General features: G+C 34.7%; 1 protein-coding gene across 2 annotated transcripts in view; it reads right to left on the bottom strand.

The window, feature by feature from the left end:
- KIF2A (kinesin family member 2A) overlaps positions 1 to 22071 on the bottom strand; it is a 74651-nt gene that overhangs the window by 17219 nt on the left and 35361 nt on the right. The window contains exons 2-14 of one of the 2 annotated variants that reach the window (XM_065905723.1): positions 13824 to 13918; positions 13309 to 13428; positions 11474 to 11528; positions 10317 to 10439; positions 9658 to 9758; positions 7772 to 7867; positions 5757 to 5811; positions 5223 to 5385; positions 2989 to 3079; positions 2828 to 2891; positions 2176 to 2267; positions 1675 to 1817; positions 1161 to 1365 (exon numbers count right to left, since the gene is read on the bottom strand). In XM_065905723.1, coding sequence (XP_065761795.1) covers positions 1161 to 1365; positions 1675 to 1817; positions 2176 to 2267; positions 2828 to 2891; positions 2989 to 3079; positions 5223 to 5385; positions 5757 to 5811; positions 7772 to 7867; positions 9658 to 9758; positions 10317 to 10439; positions 11474 to 11528; positions 13309 to 13428; positions 13824 to 13918 — 1403 coding nt within the window. The remainder of the gene's footprint in view (positions 1 to 1160; positions 1366 to 1674; positions 1818 to 2175; positions 2268 to 2827; positions 2892 to 2988; positions 3080 to 5222; positions 5386 to 5756; positions 5812 to 7771; positions 7868 to 9657; positions 9759 to 10316; positions 10440 to 11473; positions 11529 to 13308; positions 13429 to 13823; positions 13919 to 22071) is intronic. The other variant, XM_065905724.1, reaches the window with a different exon arrangement.

Raw genomic sequence — 22071 nt, 5'->3', positions numbered from 1 at the left:
TTCTATCAAGAGGTCTACAGCATAGTAAAAATGTTCTCATAAATCATTATTCAAGAAAATGAAATTTGGGAAATAAAAATACCAGAAACAAACCCCAAAAAACAATCTAACCAAAAGACTACTTTGTTAATTCCAAGAGATTCTGCCAGAGACTATGATTGGTGTTTAGAAGTGACAGGCAGTAGGGTAACTGTTGTTCAGTTGCTAAGTCATGTCTGACTTGTTGTGATCCCATGGGCTGCAGCACACCAGAATTCCCTATCCTTCACTATCTCCCAGAGGTTGCTCAGCTTCATGTACATTGAGTCGCTGATGCTATCCAACCATCTCATCCTCTGCCACCCTATTCTCCTTTTGCCTTCAATCTTTCCCAGCATTAGTCTTTTCCAAGGAGTCGGCTCTTTGCATCAGGTAGCCAAAGTATTGGAGCTTCAGCTTTAGGATCAGTCCTTCCAATGAATATTCGGGGCTGATTTCCTTGAGTATTGACTGGTCTGATCCCCTTGCTGTCCACGGGACTCTCAAGAGTCTTCTCTAGCACCACAGTTCAAAAGCATCAATTCTTCAGTGCTCAGTCTTCTTTATGGTTCAACTCTCACATCCATACATGACTACTGGTTTGACTATAGTCAAACCATAGCTTTGACTTTATGGACCTTTGTCAGCAAAATGATGTCTTTGCTTTTTAATATGCTATCTAGATTTGTCATAGCTTTGTTAAACTTTTTCCATAAAGAAAACACAGAATGCTTTCTTTTCTGTAAGCCAAGGGAGATATATAATATTGGCCTAACTTTCTGAAAGCCATTCCACATTTTTCAAAGAAACTTTCTTAGCTCAGTTTTATGGTTCCTTACTCTCCTTCATGAAAAAAGACCGATTAATGATTAAGGCTCCCTGGAATCTCCCTAAACAGCCTGTCAACTATTTGGAAGTGGCCTGCCAACTAACAGATCTTTTAACTACCCTAAAAAGAAAAAATAATATGTATAAAGAAAATTTCTGGGAACAATAAAAATCTATAACTGCAAACATAGACAACTAAATTTTGATAATCTCTCTTACTTATTAGAAAAAACAAACCCTATCATTTTGTAACTGAGTAAACAAAGTTAAAGTCCAAAGTAAGAGCCTTGTCACAATTAAAAGGACTTACTTACCTTGAGTGCTAAAAGGCTTTTATTAATTTCAGCACCTTCAAGCCTAGTTTGCCTGTCTGCGCTGGAAGTATCAGCTCCTCTTTCATTTCCAGCCAAATCGATGAGAGAAAATTTGCCATGTAGTTTTCCTTTCCTTCTAAGGATAATCTGAAACACTGCATGGCTCCGAGATGAATGTGCATTTGCAGATGTTTGACCGGATGTTCTACAATGTAATTAAGAACATTTTGATATGTAAAAAGTTCAATTTGTGCAAGCCACAATATTTTCATTAAAAATAGAAACAAAAAACTATCCCGTTTTTATTATTTAAATACAAAAGAGCTATTGTGAATTAACAACACAAACATAATGAGATTAATGCAATTTAACCTGGCACACTTCAAAAAATCTTGATGAACAATGATTTTTACTTTCAAGATACACTGAATAACAATCTTGCTTTGCTCTCAAGTTATAATCAAAGTATCTAAAATTGATCATCAGATTGTTTCTCTTTATTAAAATGAGTTACCTGCAACTGTTGCCTATGTCAATGAGTTTTAGTACATCTTCAACACATTTGACCTCCCGTTCCTGTAATCCCACCACTTGAACCTGCTGTTTTCCATCTTCAAGCACTCTTAATTTTGTTTTTCTATTTAGCAAGTCAAACACCTAAAAAAAGAAAAAAAAAAAGCATTTGAAAATAAGAACAGTTCTATAAAAATGACTCATTCAGATTCTAAAAAATTATTTCAGAGAATCCTAATAATTGTTATAGAATAATAATGATTGATATTGAAGTTAAAGAATTTCAAAGGGAATTTTTAAAAAATCTCATACACGAAACTTTAAAGTAATATTCTAAATACATATAGCAATTATGTGGTGGCACCAACTGTCCAACAATGTGAATGTACTCAATTCTGGTGAACTTCTACACTAAAAAAGTTAAAACAGTAAATTTTATGTTATGTATTTTTAAACCACAATTTAAAAAGCTTACAAAAATTAGTTTAAAATTTCAACTTACCTTACCACTATAAATTTCAAAAAAGGTTGCATACACTTGAAGTTCCAACTTCTTATAGTTTGGCTTCTTTAGCATTAAAAATACATCCCGAGCTGCCAATAATTTCAAATGGAGAAAATTTGTGAAGATGCAAAAAAATTGTTTTTAAAAAGAAATTAAAATTTTCTATTTTCAGAGGAATCAGTTTATGCTTACCCAGAATGATAGTATCAATTATAAAAATGAAGACTAAAGTGGATACTAACTTTACAAAAAATAGCAAGTTTGTCTACATTGTCAGTTTAGAAGTCACTCTCCTTCATATTCAAGAAAAGAATGCTACTACTTATCTTTATAAATAGCATAAAACTATAGGTGGTCATAATAAGGGTACTTTCATAATTATAACAAATGGGAACTTTTCACAAAGCAGCTATTCAACAATACTAAGCTCCAACAATGTGTCAGATTACAACACACACACAATCAAGATTTCTGATCCCAAAGCAAAGCTCTTTCCAAAGCAGTCCGATAACCTAAAGCTGACAAAATACGTAGTAAGTGGAGCATTAATTACCCTTAAAATTCTGGACAGCACTTCCAAATCTTTTTCCAAACCACCTGAATAATATTCAGAAAGAATGTTATAAATGATACCCAAAAAAGGAGTTACCTGCTAATGCATAAATTCCTTTAGAACAATCTTGGTTCTTTCCTGAAAAGTCACCTCCCATTGTCTATATGTTAAAAAGAAAAAAGAATTTAGGTCTTACAATTAAGGTATAAGAAAAATAAACCAGCTTCCTATCAGGATATAACTAACGAATTACTTACATGAGTCTTTCCACTTCCAGTCTGCCCATAAGCAAAGCATGTAGCCATTCCCCTCTCAAATATAGTTTCCACTAGTGGTCTAGCTGTAAACCTTAAAAATAAAATGCACCAGTCAGAATGTACAGTTAATATTTTAATTAAATAAGTAATAAAACTAGTATCTAGTGTTATTAATAAACAAATCTTACACCAAAATTTTTAACAAACCAGTAGGTTCAACTCTAAGACCACAACTGAATTCACTGATTTAAAATTTTAAATGTCCATGTCCTAGAATTGCTTAAAGCTCTTTAACGCATATCTTCAAGCAATAATTCCATAATAAAAAATGGCCACAATAATTAATAACTGCCAGGGGAAAAAAAGATAGTAGCTGAGCTAAAGACATATACATTAATAGAAGACAATAGGAAAGTTTTAAAAAATAACAACAAAATATGGTAGTATCAGCCAGACAAGTGGGACATACATGAAAACCAAAACAAAAAACCCCAACCCAAACTCAAAAATATATCAAAGGTTTCAACAGAAACAGAATCAAGACTGGTAATCTCAAAAAAGATAAGTTAGAGGGAGAAAAAAAGTACAAAAATATTATCTTAACAAGTATAAAAGTGGTAAAAAATTTTCCTGAATGTGAATAAGCAAATATGAACGACGCTTCTAAGACAATGAATTCTGAACTGGTAGTCTTGATTCAGGAAAAGGATGCCCAAATATTATAAATAAGTAAATATAAATGATCTTTACATAAGACAATGAATTCTGAATTGACAGTCTTGATTCAGGAAAAGGATGCCCAGTATTATGTATTGGTATACTCACTGCTGGAGTCAAGATTAAAATGGTAAGGAGGGACAAAAAAAATATTTCTTTGAGCAGTGCTCTAAAATGCATGATACAAAACAAATGGGTTTTTCACACAGGCTTCAAAAGAACATATGTGAACACTTTATATAGCTCTATTGATTTTTTCAAAGGCACAACTGGAGAAAGTATAGAACAAAAGAAGGAGAAAAAACTTCTAATCAAACAGAATCAGAAATGAGTCTGGAGAGTGACAGGACAAAAAAAAAGCCTAATTCCTCAATCCACAGAAGTTAAGGATAAGAGGTGACAGAATTAATATTGGTAAAATTAAGAAGCATAAATACAGAGTGAAACAAAAATGTTTACTAAACCTAGCACATACACAGAAACACACCTTTTATAATGATCTCTTGAAAATGATTATAAAAGTCAGACAGATATATTTATGAGACAGTAGTGGAAGGAGACAAGGGAGTGAGTGAGAAGGAGAGGACTCAGCTCTCAGAAAGGTAAAAAACATACAATTTACAATTCCCTTTTAAAACAAATCCTTCATAATACCTCTATCTAGCATTCACGTACTCTTTAATTTTGTCCTCTTTCTTTAGAGCTGAACTCACAGTTTACTGGCTTAAGACCAAAGGAGTTGATCTTAACAGGATCTCATTTATCATAACTTGTTAGCATTCTCACTAATTAATTTTGTTTTCCAGTCAAATTTACAAGATAAAAGGGCAATGAAGCATAGCATTCAGGTGACTGCCAAGACCATTTAATATAGACTGAAATAACAATGCTGCTAAAATTGACCTGTTAAATAATGAGAAGTAAATGTTTATAAACTATGTATGAAAATCTAAATTTGGATAAAAATGTGGGACATCAATGCATACATAATACACAAGTTTGAATTATTTTTAGGTTAAATATGCAAACACATAAGAACTTCATGCTAAAACTATTTCAAAGCTTAAATATGATAAACTAGGCAAATGCACGTAGATTTCAGAACTTTTTTTCCTTAAGTGGTCAATAAAGATTTAGACAAATTAAGTGTCCGATGTATAACAGTTATTTTAAATTTCTTTGAAATACTGTGGATATTAAAAAGGAAAAATAACCACATCCCATCTCTAGAGGTACAGAAAATGTTGTCTAGAAACTTCTTATCCATACATATGGTGTGTTACATAGTGTATAAGTTAATTGGTAATGAAAACTGATTTGGGGAGCATTAAAGAAAACAAGTATTACTATTTATTATTGTGTTTACTAAATATTCTTATTTGTTTAAACTAAGGGGGTAAAAAAAGAATATTGCACCTCTGGAGAGATATGCCAAGATCAATATAAGTTTCAGGGTGATGGTGAACACCCTGAACATAGAACAAGAACAAATTATGATTTACAACAAATTTACCTACCTGTAAACCATTTCATTAGGAGCTGAGTCATCAAAGGCATAATCAAAACGAAATGTTTGGTTTTCTAGGTACCTTGTTAAATCTACTTTTTGTTTTGGTTCATGTACCATCACAACATCTTTACTAGGGATTGTGATTACATCAAGATCTTTCATTTGAGTTTCTAAAAGAATAAATAAAAAAGTCAATGGCCAGTAATTTTCACATCATTTGAGTTAATGAACAAAAGTTATTTTAAGTAGTAAGAATTTAGATAAAAGTAGTAACCCTGTAAATATAAATATCCCATAAACATGCCATTCAAATAGAATATTTCAACAACAAAGCTAAAAAAACCAAGATTTCCGTAAAGCCAGGAAAGGCAGTCTTACAGCAATAACACAACAGCCCTAACCACAGAAATCTGCCTAATGCTTATATACAAATGAAATGATTTACACTTAACTCTTCCAAATCAATTTGATTTCTGGTATTATCAAAATAAACTGTAAACAGGACAAAAATCGACCTTTGATTAGAGCTCAACAAACATACCTTTTTTATTGAGTGGTCGTTTTCTTACACAAACACATATCCTGTGTTCATCAATCTAGAAATAAAATAATTTTCCAGTTATTATCTGTGAATTATAAAACACTGAAAAATTAATTATGTGATATTTCTAAGGTTTTAGAAATTTATGTACAGCAAAAATAGGATATGTAATACACAAATTTTAAGAATCATCAGACACAATTATTTAAAAAATTCAAAGTATAATGGAAACTTGCTGATTGTGTCATTTGGTAAACCTCTAGGAAATAACTTTGCAGATGACACCACTACTCTTGATAGCAACAGGTTCACATTAAGAAGCCACCTTATTCAAGTCAAGATGGGCTGTATACGACAAAAGTCAAATTTCCTATCAGACTGAACTGGAGGGAAAGTTGTTGGCAAAGATAACTAGCTATAGACAAGAAACAGGATTATCAGAAGATTATTAGGCAAAATAATTTGAACAATTTCATAATGTGCCAATTAATTAGACATAAATATTTTTTCATAAAACTTATAAAAGTTCCCAATGTTTGTCTTGTAATGATATTTAATATAAAGTAGAAATTTACAAAGTATGGCCTAAAAACCCAACCCAAGTCACTACTGAAGTTTTTCTGAAACAGCCATACCCATTCACTTGTCTATGGCTGCTTTTCATACTACAAAGTCACAATTGAGAAGTTGTAACACAGAAATTATGGTTCACAAAGCCAAAAATATCAGGCCCTTCTCAAAAAAAGTTCTGCAAACACTGCTGTAAAGTCTGAGCTCAGATGTAAGTGAAACAAATGGAGGGGCAACAAGAACTAAAATACATGAGATCAGATGTTATGAACTACTGTTAAATCATATATAATACATCTGCCTAAAATAAACATATTTTGTGTACCCAATACATTCCATGTACGCTAGGTCATATGTATTATTTTTCACAAATACAAATTACAAAAGTATTCCCTGTCTAGTAAATTCTCATTCTTTTCTTTTTTTTTGATGTGGACCACTTTTAAAGTCTTTATTGAATTTGTTACAATACTGTTTCCGTTTCATGTTTTAGTTTTTGGCCTCATGTGGGTTCTTAGCTCCCCAAGCAGGGATTGAACCTGCGCCCTCTGCACTGGGGAGCAAAGTCTTAACCACTGGACAGCCAGGGATGTCCCTAAATTCTCATTCTTTAATAGGAAAAGAATGCATAATAAGACATTTTTTAAGCACTAGAGTTTTGTTTTACAGTAGTCCTCAACAATCATTACTGTTAAAAGCCAAAATAAACATTTATTTTAAAAAAATTAATTAGCAGTAAGCTAGAATGATGGTGGGATCCACAGCCCAAGTCAAGAGGAAATAAACTTGGAATTGAGATAAAAGTGTAAGTGATGGTTGCTTAGCAAAGTCCTTGGTAGGGCAGAGCAACAGCCAAGGATGATGTCAGAAGACCCAATCTGCCTTCTGACCATCATTTACGTCAACTCCAAGTCATTTCCTCTTGTCTTGGGCTGTCGATCTGACCATCATTCCCACTTACTACTAATAAACTTGAGCAAACTTTGGGATATAGTGGAGGAGAGGGATGCCAGGTGTGCTGCAGTCCATGGGGTCACGAAGAGTCAGACATGACTGAGTGACTGAATGACCACCACCAAGGACTTGAAGGCTTTGCTGTGAAACAAGTATCTCTGTGAGAAGCATGTCTAATATATCAGTTATGGGAATTAAGAGTAAATGTGGGTAGTTTCTTTCTCTTTTTTTGGCTGCACAAAGTGGCTTGTGGGATCTTAGTTTCCTGACCAAAGATTGAACCTAGGCCCTCAGTTTGGAGTCCTAACCATTACGTCACCAGGGCATTCTCAATGGTTTCTTGATTTTCTTCTTAAAATATGGAGAAGGAACACCCATAAAAAGAGAAAAAAAGTTACAGAGCTAAATACAATATTAATTTAGGGGGTATCAAACATATTTTTATTCACAGCATAAAAAGTTCCAGGGCAATCATTTACAAAGAATCTTACAGGATCTGCTGTTGTTAACGGCCTATAATCCAAACTTCCTCTAAAGTCTCTGATCATACACATAATTTCATAATTTGGGTTTGTAGCATCAACATCCTGTAAGAAGACAGAGAATTCATCATTTATTATAATTACAATAAAGTAGCATTAGTTGCATTTATACATGGTTTGAAAATTAAAATTAAAGTAATAAATTATGTCACTAGTAACAGCCATGCCCAAATTCAAAGCAGAGATGTGATATAGTTTCAGAGTTCAAGATCAGTAATTGCCCAGAAATCACTTTTATTTTAAAAACATAATTCTGTTAGTCTACGTGCAATCTGTTAACTCCAAGCCATATATTGCTTATTAAACCCACCCTTGTATTATTTCAAATGTTATACACATACCTTAATTGTCCTAGAAAATTAAGCAAGAGAAAGTACTCATCCTAAACATCAAAAAAAGAACTCTAGAAAAGCTGAAATTCTTAGAAAAATGCATTTAATCAGATTCTTATTTCTAATTCCTAATTCAATGTTTCAGGAAAATAGAACTATGGATTCACTTATGTTCATTTCCTTACCAGCTGAGCCACCAGGGAAGCCCAATTCATGTTCATTTCCTATTTTTACTCAGTCTCTAAAAAAAAAAAACTAAGGCCTGGTATAAAACAGTTCCAAATCAACAGGATATAGGATTTAAAGGAACTGGAAGCCAAGACAATTTTTTAAATCTTTAAAATTCAAATTATTGAATGCTAACAGCAATTTACTTTTTTGCTTCAAAATTGAGAAAATTCAGATTAAGATACAAATAGCAAGAGCTAACAGCCTCTCCTAGCCAGGCCATGAATATAAATTATTAAATATTTCAAGTCAGTTTTTTTCCCCATGTATTTTATTGCACATTTGCTTCTAGTACAACTCAATTTCAAAACTGTTAATGTCACTACTCTCAATTAACCTTATTGGGAAATAACACCAACTATATCAATTGAGAAGTAGAATGTAAACAGTTCAGATAAAAATATTATGAAGTACCCACAAGAGACACCAGGTGGCATCTGTGCTAAGTATCAGTAGACAACAGCATCGTTTATTTCAAAACCCAACTGGTCATTCTCAGGTCCCTTTCAGATATAAGCTGCTTTACTGAGGTTGAATATTACATTGATTCCACAACACAACATCTTTATGATTAAGGGCATTTGAACATACTCCTAAATAAAGAAACAATCCTGGTATTTCATTACAGTAAACGAGTTCTGAGAATATAATAGTTACAATATAAGCACAACGGAGGAATTATTTGTACAACAGTAAAAAATGTGAAGTCTTGTAGAGAGATAAAAAACCAGTCTTCTATGCAATTTTCCATTGCTGGTAAAATTTTGCTAACCATCTAAAGGAAATGTGAGAAGAGGGGCATGACAGAGCTATACTGTCAACATCTAGCATAAATCAACACACAACAAATTTCCACTCTTTGATTATGATATGTTCAATTTATTAATCATGGAAAAACAACAGTAACATTTATAGTATAACCATACACTTTAACTGGTACTTTCAGAATGCATTTTTAGTCCTTTTAAAAAACCTAAAATCCTATTATTCTTGATGTTATAAATCTATTAGAATTTTGCAGCACAATGGCTTACTATTCAAAATGGAAAAAGCCTCAGGACTAAGACATACCAACTAAAACTTGAGAAATTTATGTAGTAAAAAAAAAATCTCTTAATAACTTATTTTCTCAAGAGTTTATATTATTCCTCAATGCCAATCTAAGGAACTATATTGAAATCTTTAAAGGAGTTATTTTTTCATAAGCCAATCCCATTCACTGATATAGTAAAATCTTTGGTTGATGCATAAACAAAATATGTTTCTGTTACAAACCTGTGCTCTTTTTTCTCTAAGTTCTTGCTGTTGCAGTCTCCTTTTTTCTCGTTTTTCTTGCAATTTCTCTACTTCTTTCACACAATTAGATTTTCTACGTGCTAGAAGAAAAAGATGAGCTGTAGAAGTACAGTTTTCTTTTTAGAGTATTGCACTTATACACAAAATTTTATGTATCAATGTAATTTTACCACATACACCCAAAAAAAGGTACACAGTGACAAAACATGCCTATGACAAAAATATGAACTTACTTATGAGCTGCTTTAACAAAACTAGGAACAGGACAAAATACAAGAGTCATGAAAAGTGACTCTAACATACTGATACATGTCATCTCTTGGTTTAGAATCAAAGATCTTTGAACTGATAAGGATAAAGAAGCATATTTCCTCTGTAACATCTGTCAAGATCATTTGGCCAGTATTTTAAATTTAAAGCAACTGAAACATTGTTATAGTTTTATATTATACTTTTTTTCTTCCAAAATATACATTAAAAAACCCAATTAACACACTAAACTAACAACAACAAAAATTTTCTACAATGGTAAAAATAAAACCTGCAATTAAGTTTGCAATTTGGGACTTATAAAATTGACCAAGAGAAGTTACATGTATGACTAAAATGACTGAATCCTTGATACATGATTTACATACAAGGGGGTCCAAATTCCTTTTTTGCAGCTTGAACTGGAGATATATCTGAAACACTACCATTCTGTTGTGCAGAGGAAGACTGTTCGGGAAGCTGACTAGGCCGCGCACGTGCAGAACCAACCACTGAAAGGGAAACACAATTTTCAAATATATGTAATAATCAATTCTGGTCAATACACTGACAAGCTGAAAGGTTTTCAAAGTAACATGTACAGACTTAGGTTTTACCAATGTAACTGTAGCTACAAAACTCAATCTGAATAACTTATATAAAAACCAAAGCCAAGCTTGATTTTAAATAATCATTTTAAAAAAAAGTGGACAAAATACAGATTTTATATGCACTCTCATTTCGAAAAACTCAAACAATTCAGACATATAGAAAGTAACAATGTAAAAGTGTTTCAACCCTCTTTGTAATATTTTAGATCCCACTCTGCTCCTCAAACAGGCAAATCTTCAACAGAAAATTTCCTACTGTCGATGTTACAAAAGTGGAAAAAACAATATTGAGTTAAATATAAACATCACATTTTACAAAGAAATGTAAATTTTCACAAGACTCAAAGAATAATGCTGAGAGTGGAGGCCTTTCCGTCTACCTTGACTCCTCTAATACCTACGGCTATCCTGCCTCATCATCCGTACGTACAAGGAAACATCACTACTAGAAAGGACCATTCTGAACAGCAGAAAAGGATTAACGACGCTTTACATCACTCAGCTGAAAACATATGAGAGTCCTGAAATTAACTACAATTTATACCTATTCAACTTGTCTTCAGTTACCCATGATCCTTTTTAAAACTCTGTTAGCCAAAAAATTATGTAAAAATGTCAATGATAAATTTGCCCTTGTTAAATCAATTGACTACTTCCCCATTCCTTTCTTTCTCATAATACTCTCTTCAAATCTGAAAAATAATTGAGTAAATAAGATGAATCAAAACTGCACATAACACGGAATTTCACATTTATCATATACCTTTACAAATCATTTTTAGATACACTGACATTATTGTCTTGGGAAATCAAGAAGATACCAATCTTAAAAATTAGCCATGTAAAGTTTAAATGAATAATAACACCAGGGGTAATGTTTACTTTTGATTTACTTTGGCAGGACCATAGGCAAAATTAATACATAAAAATTTTACCTCTATTATCTCTTGGAGGAGGTTCATTCTTAATAGAAGCCACAGTCCGTCGATTCTATAATAAAGAAAACATTCATTTTACTTTCTCTCTTTATTCCTCATATGTACATCTATCATAATCAGCTTCCTTTAATTAAACAAAAATAGATAAGACATACAGTAATACAAAACTAAACAGAAAAAAGGGAAAAAATAAATGGAGAAAAACTAAAATTATCTTATAATAAATTACCAGTAATGCCATCAATATTCAAGTTTATTTAAATATCCTGCCACACTGTCCCAAAATAGGGAGGAATTAAAATGAGCCAGGTACTGTTCTAAGGGCTTCATATGTATTAACTCATTTAATCTTCACAACAACCCTATGAGGTCATTATTATTGCTATTCTGGATTCACAGATGAGGAAACTAAAGCAAAAACAGATTAAATAATTTCATTAAAGTGGGTGTTTTTTAATCATCATGCTATCCTGCCAAAATCATGTAATACATTTCATCTTTGGACGTCAGGGGTTAAGTAACAAAACAATTTTTAGGCAATGTACAGCTCACTGTTAAACTGAAACATCAAAATACTATGAAATACACTGTTGGTTTTTACTAAAAGGTTTCATTAGACTTTTAAAGACTTCAAACTGAGTACATAAGGGCAGCAAGTTTTTGCTCCTATTATTTATTTACCAAGATTTTATTTAATATTCACCTAAAAAAAGATACCAAATAATGCTGTGAGTTTCAATGCTAACTGCACATCAAATCAGATGGTTACTATTAAAAGAATATTGATGCTAGGGCCACTCTTTAGATAAAATAAAACTGGATCTTAGGAGTGGGGTTAGGAATCAAGTGTATTCTGAAAAATTTCCAGGTGATTCTAATACACAGCAAAGGTTGCTAAGGACATATCAATAAGGATAAACTATGAAGATCCTTCAAAGCTGTGAAGCCAAATATGAAAAACAGTCCATTTACAAGGGAGTAATTCTAAGGGGGATCACTAAGCAGAGATTCTCAATATGCTGAAATTATATGAGATGAAAATGTCTTACGTTCATAAAAGCACAATGTTTTGCTGATATTGTTGAATTTCTATCATATTATATGTGGATGCCTATGAATGTCTTCCATGCAAGACAGTGAGCTCCTACAGGGCTAAAATCTTATTAATCTCTGTAGAATATAAAATCAACAATGTAGTAAAAATTTTTGAACACAAAGAATTGCAGATTTAACAACTGTCAGGGACTATCTGACAGTTTTCTGATTTTTAAAAAGTTGTATTTTGATACAAAGTTTTAACATTGAGACATTTCAATAGAGAAGAGGAATTACTTTAAAATAATTTAAAAATCACATACATTTTTAACTGTTAGGAGGGACATAGTAGCATGGCTTTAAAATTTATCTTCACAGATAATACAGAAATAGTTAATCTAAAATGTCATCTCATTTTTAAAAATAAATCTAAACAGCAGAATTACTATTTGAAAAGACTACTAAAATGGGAATTTATTATGAAAAAGAAACTAATTTTTTCTTTATCAAAGTCATATGTATTCACTCAACAAATACTAACAAGCAAACGATTTTGACCAATGTCTTCTAATAAACTACTAGTCTTAGGAAAATCGTAACCAGTCATGAAATTTCTAGGATTTAGAATTGTGAATTAGATAACTTTTCAATCCTTTAAAGTATGTGTGTGTATATATACATGTAGATGGCAGAAAGAATTAAGGTTTTTCTAAAAGCAAACAAAATATACTCTTCACAGTCCCATTTCAAACAAGAATACACACACACACACCCTGCTCTGAATTTGTATCACTAACCTTTACAATTTTGTTTACTTTGGCTGAGGATGTTGGAGGTGGGGGTGTCTCTGGACTGGGCTCAATTTCTTCATCTGGTACAAGGTCAGGGTTAAGTGAAAAGATGCTCTCCAGGTCAATCTGTTTTTCAAAATGCATATATTTTCAGAGTGAATTTAGACAATTTTTCATTTTCAAATAAATTTATACATAAAGGATAAATGTTAAACAATTTCAGCCTAACGAATAGTATTACCTTAAAAATTAGATTACCTAGAATTACAACCAACAGCTATTTAATTTAAAAGAATCTCTCTTAAGGTAGTATTTTGTGGTCTGATTATATGTCTAATTACATAAGATAGGCAGGAGGTATCTAACTTTCTTTGAGTGAAATTTTTTAATCACTTTGAAAGTTTTTGAAGGAATGATAGCAGATACATGCACTATATTAAACTATACAGTTTTCTGTTTTGTTTCATATTCAGAATCTTGATTTTTAAGACCAGAAATAAAATTTAACCTAGTGATCATACCTCTTTGCCTTTTGTATCTCCATTTTCTATCCATTCAACAGTTACACTTTCGTTATCTTCATTTAAAGATGTTACCATTGCTTGATGTATTCGGCCTAAATTGGGAATAAAATACACACTTTTATTTTTATTTATTTATTTTTTTTTTTTTAAATATTATTTTATTAGTTGGAGGCCAATCACTTTACAACATTTCAGTGGGTTTTGTCATACATTGACATGAATCAGCCATATAGTTACACGTATTCCCCATCCCGATCCCCCCTCCCACCTCCCTCTCCACCCGACTCCTCAGGGTCCTCCCAGTGCACCAGGCCCGAGCACCTGACTCATGCATCCCACCTGGGCTGGTGGTCCGTTTCACCATAGATAATATACATGCTGTTCTTTCAAAACATCCCACCCTCACGTTCTCCCCCAGAGTACAAAAGTCTGTTCTGTACTTCTGTGTCTCTTTTTCTGTTTTGCATATAGGGTTATCATTACCATCTTTCTAAATTCCATATATATGTGTTAGTATACTGTAATATTCTTTATCTTTCTGGCTTACTTCACTCTGTATAATGGGCTCCAGTTTCATCCATCTCATTAGAACTGATTCAAATGAATTCTTTTTAACGGCTGAGTAATATTCCATGGTGTATATGTACCACAGCTTCCTTATCCATTCATCTGCTGATGGGCATCTGGGTTGCTTCCATGTCCTGGCTATTATAAACAGTGCTGCAATGAACATTGGGGTGCACGTGTCTCTTTCAGATCTGGATTCCTCAGTGTGTATGCCTAGAAGTGGTATTGCTGGGTCATATGGCAGTTCTATTTCCAGTTTTTTAAGAAATCTCCACACTGTTTTCCATAGTGGCTGTACTAGTTTGCATTCCCACCAACAGTGTAAGAGGGTTCCCTTTTCTCCACACCCTCTCCAGCATTTATTGCTTGTAGACTTTTGGATAGCAGCCATCCTGACTGGCGTGTAATGGTACCTCATTGTGGTTTTGATTTGCATTTCTCTGATGATGAGTGATGTTGAGCATCTTTTCATGTGTTTGTTAGCCATCTGTATGTCTTCTTTGGAGAAATGTCTGTTTAGTTCTTTGGCCCATTTTTTGATTGGGTCGTTTATTTTTCTGGAATTGAGCTTCAGGAGTTGCTTGTATATTTTTGAGATTAATCCTTTGTCTGTTTCCTCATTTGTTATTATTTTCTCCCAATCTGAGGGCTGTCTTTTCACCTTACTTATAGTTTCCTTTGTTGTGCAAAAGCTTTTAATTTTCATTAGGTCCCATTTGTTTATTTTTGCTTTTATTTCCAATATTCTGGGAGGTGGGTCATAGAAGATCTTGCTGTGATTTATGTCGGAGAGTGTTTTGCCTATGTTCTCCTCTAGGAGTTTTATAGTTTCTGGTCTTACATTTAGATCTTGAATCCATTTTGGGTTTATTTTTGTGTATGGTGTTAGAAAGTGCTCTCCAGAAAGCAGGAATAGAAGGAACATACCTCAACATAATAAAAGCTATATATGACAAACCCACAGCAAGCATCACCCTCAATGGTGAAAAATTGAAAGCATTTCCTCTGAAATCAGGAACAAGACAAGGGTGCCCACTCTCACCACTACTATTCAACATAGTGTTAGAAGTTTTGGCCACAGCAATCAGAGCAGAAAAAGACATAAAAGGAATCCAGATAGGAAAAGAAGAAGTGAAACTCTCGCTGTTTGCAGATGACATGATCCTCTACATAGAAAACCCTAAAGACTCTTCCAGAAAATTACTAGAGCTAATCAATGAATATAGTAAAGTTGCAGGATATAAAATTAACACACAGAAATCCCTTGCATTCCTATACACTAACAATGAAAAAACAGAAAGAGAAATTAAGGAAACAATACCATTCACCATTGCAACAAAAAGAATAAAATACTTAGGAGTATATCTACCTAAAGAAACAAAAGACCTATACATAGAAAACTATAAAACACTGATGAAAGAAATCAAAGAGGACACAAACAGATGGAGAAACATACCGTGCTCATGGATTGGAAGAATCAATATTATCAAAATGGCTATTCTACCCAAAGCAATCTATAGATTCAATGCAATCCCTATCAAGTTACCAACGGTATTTTTCACAGAACTAGAACAAATAATTTCACAATTTGTATGGAAATACAAAAAACCTCGAATAGCCAAAGTAATCTTGAGAAAGAAGAATGGAACTGGAGGAATCAACCTGCCTGACTTCAGACTCTACTACAAAGCCACAGTCATCAAGACAGTATGGTACTGGCACAAAGACAGAAATATAGATCAATGGAATAGAATAGAAAGCCCAGAGATAAATCCACGAACCTATGGACACCTCATCTTTGACAAAGGAGGCAAGGATATACAATGGAAAAAAGACAATCTCTTTAACAAGTGGTGCTGGGAAAACTGGTCAACCACTTGTAAAAGAATGAAACTAGAACACTTTCTAAAATACACACTTTTAAAATGCTACAAATTATGGTATCCCTAAACACTGTCAAAAATAATTTTATAATTTACAAGTTTAAAAGACTATGATACGAGGGATTTGCACAGATTCTTGGGATTGGGGAATGAACTTTGTCTATAGAACCATAAATGAATTTGCTACTTGTCAAGACCAAGAACTCAAGAAACTGGATTAGACTGAAAGTTTTATTTTCAGCATAGGTGATAAATGGTTAGTTACACAATGACATGGAATGCCTGAAATTTTATACTGTTACAACAGCTCGAATGTTAAAGTGTCTTTACTATGAGCCAACAATAATCCTGAAGAACACATAAAAAAAATTCATGAAGCAATTTTTAATACTATATAGATATAAAATACTTTTAACTTAAATTTCACTATCATTTCCTGTACAATTGATCAAATTGTTTAGAAATTATTAGGAAAAGGAATCTGAGTCCAAAAAGTCCCGTTATTTTTTCTATATGGGTTCATATAAAAATTAAGTGATGAATACATATAATCTTGTTAAAATTTCAAATACTGAAGATTTAAGGGGCTTCCCTTGTAGCTCTGTCGGTAAAGAATCTGCCTGCAGTGCAGGAGACCCGGGTTCGATCCCTGGGTTGGGAAGATCCCCTGGAGAAGGAAATGGCAACCCACTCCAGTATCCTTGCCTGGAAAATCTCATGGACATAGGAGACTGGTGGGCTGCAGTCCATGGGGTCGCAAACAGTCAGGCATGACTGAGCAACTAACACTTAACAATGCATATCTATTAGAAAAGAGCTCCAGAGCTCTATTAAAAAAAAGTTTATTTGAAGATTTAAGTATATACTGTCAGCAATATATTAGTGCTTTTTTTTTATTAGTGCTTTTTTAAAAACTAAAATATATACTGGAATCTTTCCACGACAGCATTATGGATCAACATTAATTTTAACAACTTCATAAGCATTCTCTAAAAGGAATACATCATAATTTATTCTTTTAATAAGAAGAATTTAAACTGTTTCCAATTGTTTGCCATTAAAAGATGTTGCACTGAGTATAAGTACATAGTATGAATCTTTTCATTAATAAAATTTCTAGAAGCAGATTGGGTTAAGGAAACTGAAATTTTGACAGTTCCTTGAAAATTGGTCTCTATATTCCCACCAACGATGGGGCCTATTCTTCTATATCCTCATCAACACTGAGCATTATCAATTTAAAACATTTTTACCAATATGATAGGTTAGACCTTTAAGCTACTACTTTGTGAGCGCACATACATCAAAGACTAGCTCATCTAAAATCCACACTGGCTCATTTAACATCACAAACACACCTAAGAAGTCTCTTTCTTTAAAATGAAGATACTGAGGCTCACAGTCACACAGCTATTAGTTGGCGCGTATCTGAACCTCAGTCACAAGAAAAAGCACTTGCTATCATCACTATGTTTCTCTACTCTCCCAAAATTAAGCTGACGAGGAAGATGCCTGTGTGGCTTAAATTCCAAATACCCCTGGAAACATTTATAAGCTGTAGCACAGATCCTCAACACTCACTGTGTACCCAGAAACTCCTAGAGAGGTTTCTTTTTTTAAAAATAAAATGATGTTGGCCTGAGTTTTACCCCAAATAGTATCATTTGTTACCAATTCCACAGCAATCACCTTGGTATAAGTCACCAAGGTCTTAATCTTGGATTAGGGCAATTCTCTCCCAACTACTCTCTCTCTTCTACTGCCTATTCTTTATAGAACAGTCTAAAAATTCCTGGTAAAAACCAAGTCAGATTATTCCTTTGCTCAAGACCTTCCAGGGGCTCCCATCCCACACAGAGTAAAAGCCAAAGTGCTTCCAATGGCCCTTAGTGTCCCGAAACAAAGCCCTACCCGATCTGACCCCTCCCTACCTCTGTGACCTCAGTCACCCTGACTACAGTATTTCTCCAGTTTTACTGACTGATCACTGTCTCACAGTATTTTCGCTCCCCTCAAAAAGTTCTAAATGGGTCAAGGACTAAAATGTGAAGGCAAATATAGAAGCAACTGAGTAAATAGTGGGGTCATTTATTCAGATTAAGTGGACATTAGGGAAGCAAGTGTTGGGAGTGGAGGGAAATGATGAACTGGAAAATACTGAGAGGATTCAAGGGAGAGGCTTTTTAGGGAAATTAGATAACGTTCACTGAAATTTGATTTGGACAGAAATTAGGTAAATAACCAGTACAAATAGTATGTGTCAGTTGGGTCCTCTGGGAAGCAGATGTTGAGATAGTTATGGGAACAAAAGGTTTACTGTAAAAGAGAAAAGGAGAAGGGAAACAGGACTACTGGTCATGGAAAACTTTCAGACTGTGATGCATTAGCTGAAACCTGTAAAAGAAAGGGGACGCAAAGGAAGCCTGAGATCGTGAGGCAGATCTGACAGTCTTGGCCAACCCTTCACGGAGCTCCAGAGCAAAGACTGACCATTAAAGGAGCCCCACAGAGGGCCAAAATGGAAATGCTCTAGTACTCATGGCCACTCACTAGCTGAAGGTTTCCCAGGAAACATCAAGGCCTCAGCTCAAGAGCTAAGGAGCCTTAAAGATATTAACAGCTGAGGCTATCAGCTAAATGTACTCCCTGAAGTGGAAGAAGTTCCCCTAAGAGGAGCTACCACGGCTTGCATAAGCCTCCAAATTTATCACCATCTCTATAGCATGAGTAGTGAGGCTGAGACCCAGCAGCCACTCGTCCCCCACCCCAACACCTTTAGCAGCCTCCAACCATAATAACCACAAGTAGGGCCAAGAAGATTATTGCTATAAAGGTTAACATAACACATTGATAACAATTTCTTCAATAGGAAATGACCCCAAAGAAGATGTATCTGAGCACTGAACTACCATAAATAACTTCCAGCAAGAAATGGAGAGGCTGTGCTTGAAGTTGTTGAAGAGCAGTACAGATAGGATCTCCATGCAATTCCCAACAGAATTATCACATTAATGAGACTAGGGAAAAGCATGTGAATGGTTCAAAAGGCAAGACCAACATGACCAGTCTTTTTTGGGGGGGTGTGGCACGGGATCTTGGCTAATACATGGGCTTTTCTCTAGCTGTGGTTAAGAGGAAGCTACTCCTAGTTGTGGTGGCTTCTTCTTGGGGTGGTTTCTCTTGTTGAAGAGCCTGGGCTCTAGGCACGCAAGCTCAATAGTTGCAGCTCCTGGGCTTAGTAGCCCCTTAGCATGTGGAATCTTCTGTTCAGTTCAGTTCAGCTCAGTCGTGTACAATTCCTTGCGACCCAGTGGACTGCAGCATGCCAGGCTTCCCTGTCCATCACAAACTCATTCATGTCCATTGAGTCAGTGACGCCATCCAACCATCTCATCCTCTGTCGTCCCCTTCTCCCGCCTTCAATCTTTCCCAGCATCAGGGGCTTTTCAAATCAGTTCTTCACATCAGGTGGCCAAAGTAATGGAGTTTCAGCTTCAGCATCAGTCCTTCCAATGAATATTCAGGACTGATTTCCTTTAGGATGGACTGGTTGGATCTCCTTGATGTCCAAGGGACTCTCAAGAGTCTTCTCCAACACCACAGTTCAAAACCATCAATTCTTCGGCGCTCAGCTTACTTTATAGTCCAACTCTCACATCCATACATGACTACTGGAAAAAACCATAGCCCTGACTAGACAGACATTGTTAGCAGAGTAACGTCTCTGCTTTTTAATAACTTTCCTTCCAAGTAGTGTCTTTTAATTTCATGGCTGGAGTCACCATCTGCAGTGATTTTGGAGCCCAAGAAAATAAAGTCTACCACTGTTCCCACTATTTCCCCATCTATTTCCCATGAAGTGATGGGACCAGACGCCATGATCTTAGTTTTCTGAATGTTGAGCTTTAAGCCAACTTTTTCACTCCCCTTTTCACTTTGATCAACAGGCTCTTTAGTTCTTCTTCGCTTTCTGCCATATGGGTGGTGTCATCTGCATATCTGAGGTTATTGATATTTCTCCCGGCAATCTTGACTACAGCTTGTGCTTCATCCAGTCCAGCATTTCTCATGATGTACTCTGCATATTAAGTTAAATAAGTAGGGTGACAATATACAGCCTTGACGTACTCCTTTTCCTATTTGGAACCAGTCTGTTGTTCCATGTCCACTTCTAACTATTGCTTCTTGACCTGCATACAGATTTCTCAGGAGGCAGGTGAGGTGGTCTGATATTCCCATCTCTTGAAGAATTTTCCACAGTTTATTGTGATCCACACAGTCAAAGGCTTTGGCATAGTCAACAAAGCAGATGTTTTTCTGGAACTCTCTTGCTTTTTCGATGATCCAGTGGATGTTGGCAATTTGATCTCTGGTTCCTCTGCCTTTTCTAAATCCAGGTTGAAAATCTGGAAGTTCTTAGTTCATGTAGTGTTGAAGCCGAGCTTGGAGAATTTTGAGCCTTACTTTGCCAGCATGTGAGATGAGTGCAATTGTGTGGTAGTTTGAGCATTCTTTGGCATTTCCTTTCTTTGGGATTGGAATGAAAACTGACCTTTTCCAGTCCTGTGGCCAACTGCTGAGTTTTCCAAAGTTGCTGACATATTGAGTGTAGTAGTTTCATAACATCGTCTTTAAGGATTTGAAATAGCTCAGCCGGAATTCCATCACCTCCACTAGCTTTGCTTGTAGTGATACTTCCTAAGGCCCACTTGATTTCACATTCCAGGATGTCTGGCTCTCGGTGAGTGATCACACCACTGGAGTTATCTGGGTCATGAAGATTTTTTTGTATAGTTCTTCTGTATATTCTTGCCACCTCTTCTTACTATCTTCTTTTTCTGTTAGGTCCATACCGTTTCTGTCCTTTATTGTGCCCACCTGCATGAAATGTTCTTGCCCAACTGCGTGAAATGTTCTTGGTCTCTAATTTTCTTGAAGAGATCTCTAGTGTCTCCCTTTCTGTTGTTTTCCTCTATTTCTTTGCATTGATCACTTAGGAAGGCTTTCTTATCTCTACTTGCTATTCTTTGGAACTCTGCATTCAGATGGGTTTATCTTTCCTTTTCCCTTTGCCTTTAGCTTCTCTTCTTTCCTCAGCTATTTGTATGTCCTCACAGACAACCATTTTGCCTTTCTGCATTTCTTTTTTGGGAGGATGGTTTTGATCACGGCCTCCTATACAATGTTATGAACCTCCATCCATAGTTCTTCAGGCACTCTATCTACCGGGTCTAATCTTTGAATCTATTTGTTACTTCCACTGTATAATCGTTAGGGATTTGATTTATGTAATGGTCTTGTGGTTTTCTCTACTTTCTTCAATTTAAGTCTGAATTTTGCAATGAGAAGCTCATGATCTGAGCCACAGTCAGCTCCTGATCTTGTTTTTGCTGACTGTATAGAGCTTCTCGAGTCAAAAGCAGCTGATCCACCAGTTAAGACTAAACTCTAGATATTTAGTAGGGCAGAATTGAGAAAATGTTGGTTTATCTCTACCACAGTTCAGTTTATTCATCAACAAGAAATGAATGTGAAATTCCAGCAATAAGAAATAAACAAAAAGACTGGATCTGAATGAACCAATGAAGTCTTGAGTGTTTGCTTTTTGCCAGTGGTTTAGATAACTAGAAATATCTGGAGCATCTATGCAGCATGGAGGGTTTTATTATGATTACCAAATGATGTCCTTGAAAAAAATTCTAAGACTGAATTCCCAAAATGCCTTTGAAGATTTTTTTGTCTGTTTGATATAAGGCTCAGTTGAGATACACAAATATTATTATACTTTATTGTAG

Source organism: Muntiacus reevesi, chromosome 14 (genome assembly GCF_963930625.1).
Source record: "Muntiacus reevesi chromosome 14, mMunRee1.1, whole genome shotgun sequence".
In the NCBI taxonomy this organism is placed as follows: domain Eukaryota; kingdom Metazoa; phylum Chordata; class Mammalia; order Artiodactyla; family Cervidae; genus Muntiacus; species Muntiacus reevesi.
The sequence above is the reverse complement of the archived record's forward strand: the minus strand, read 5'-3'. Positions and strand labels throughout refer to the sequence as shown.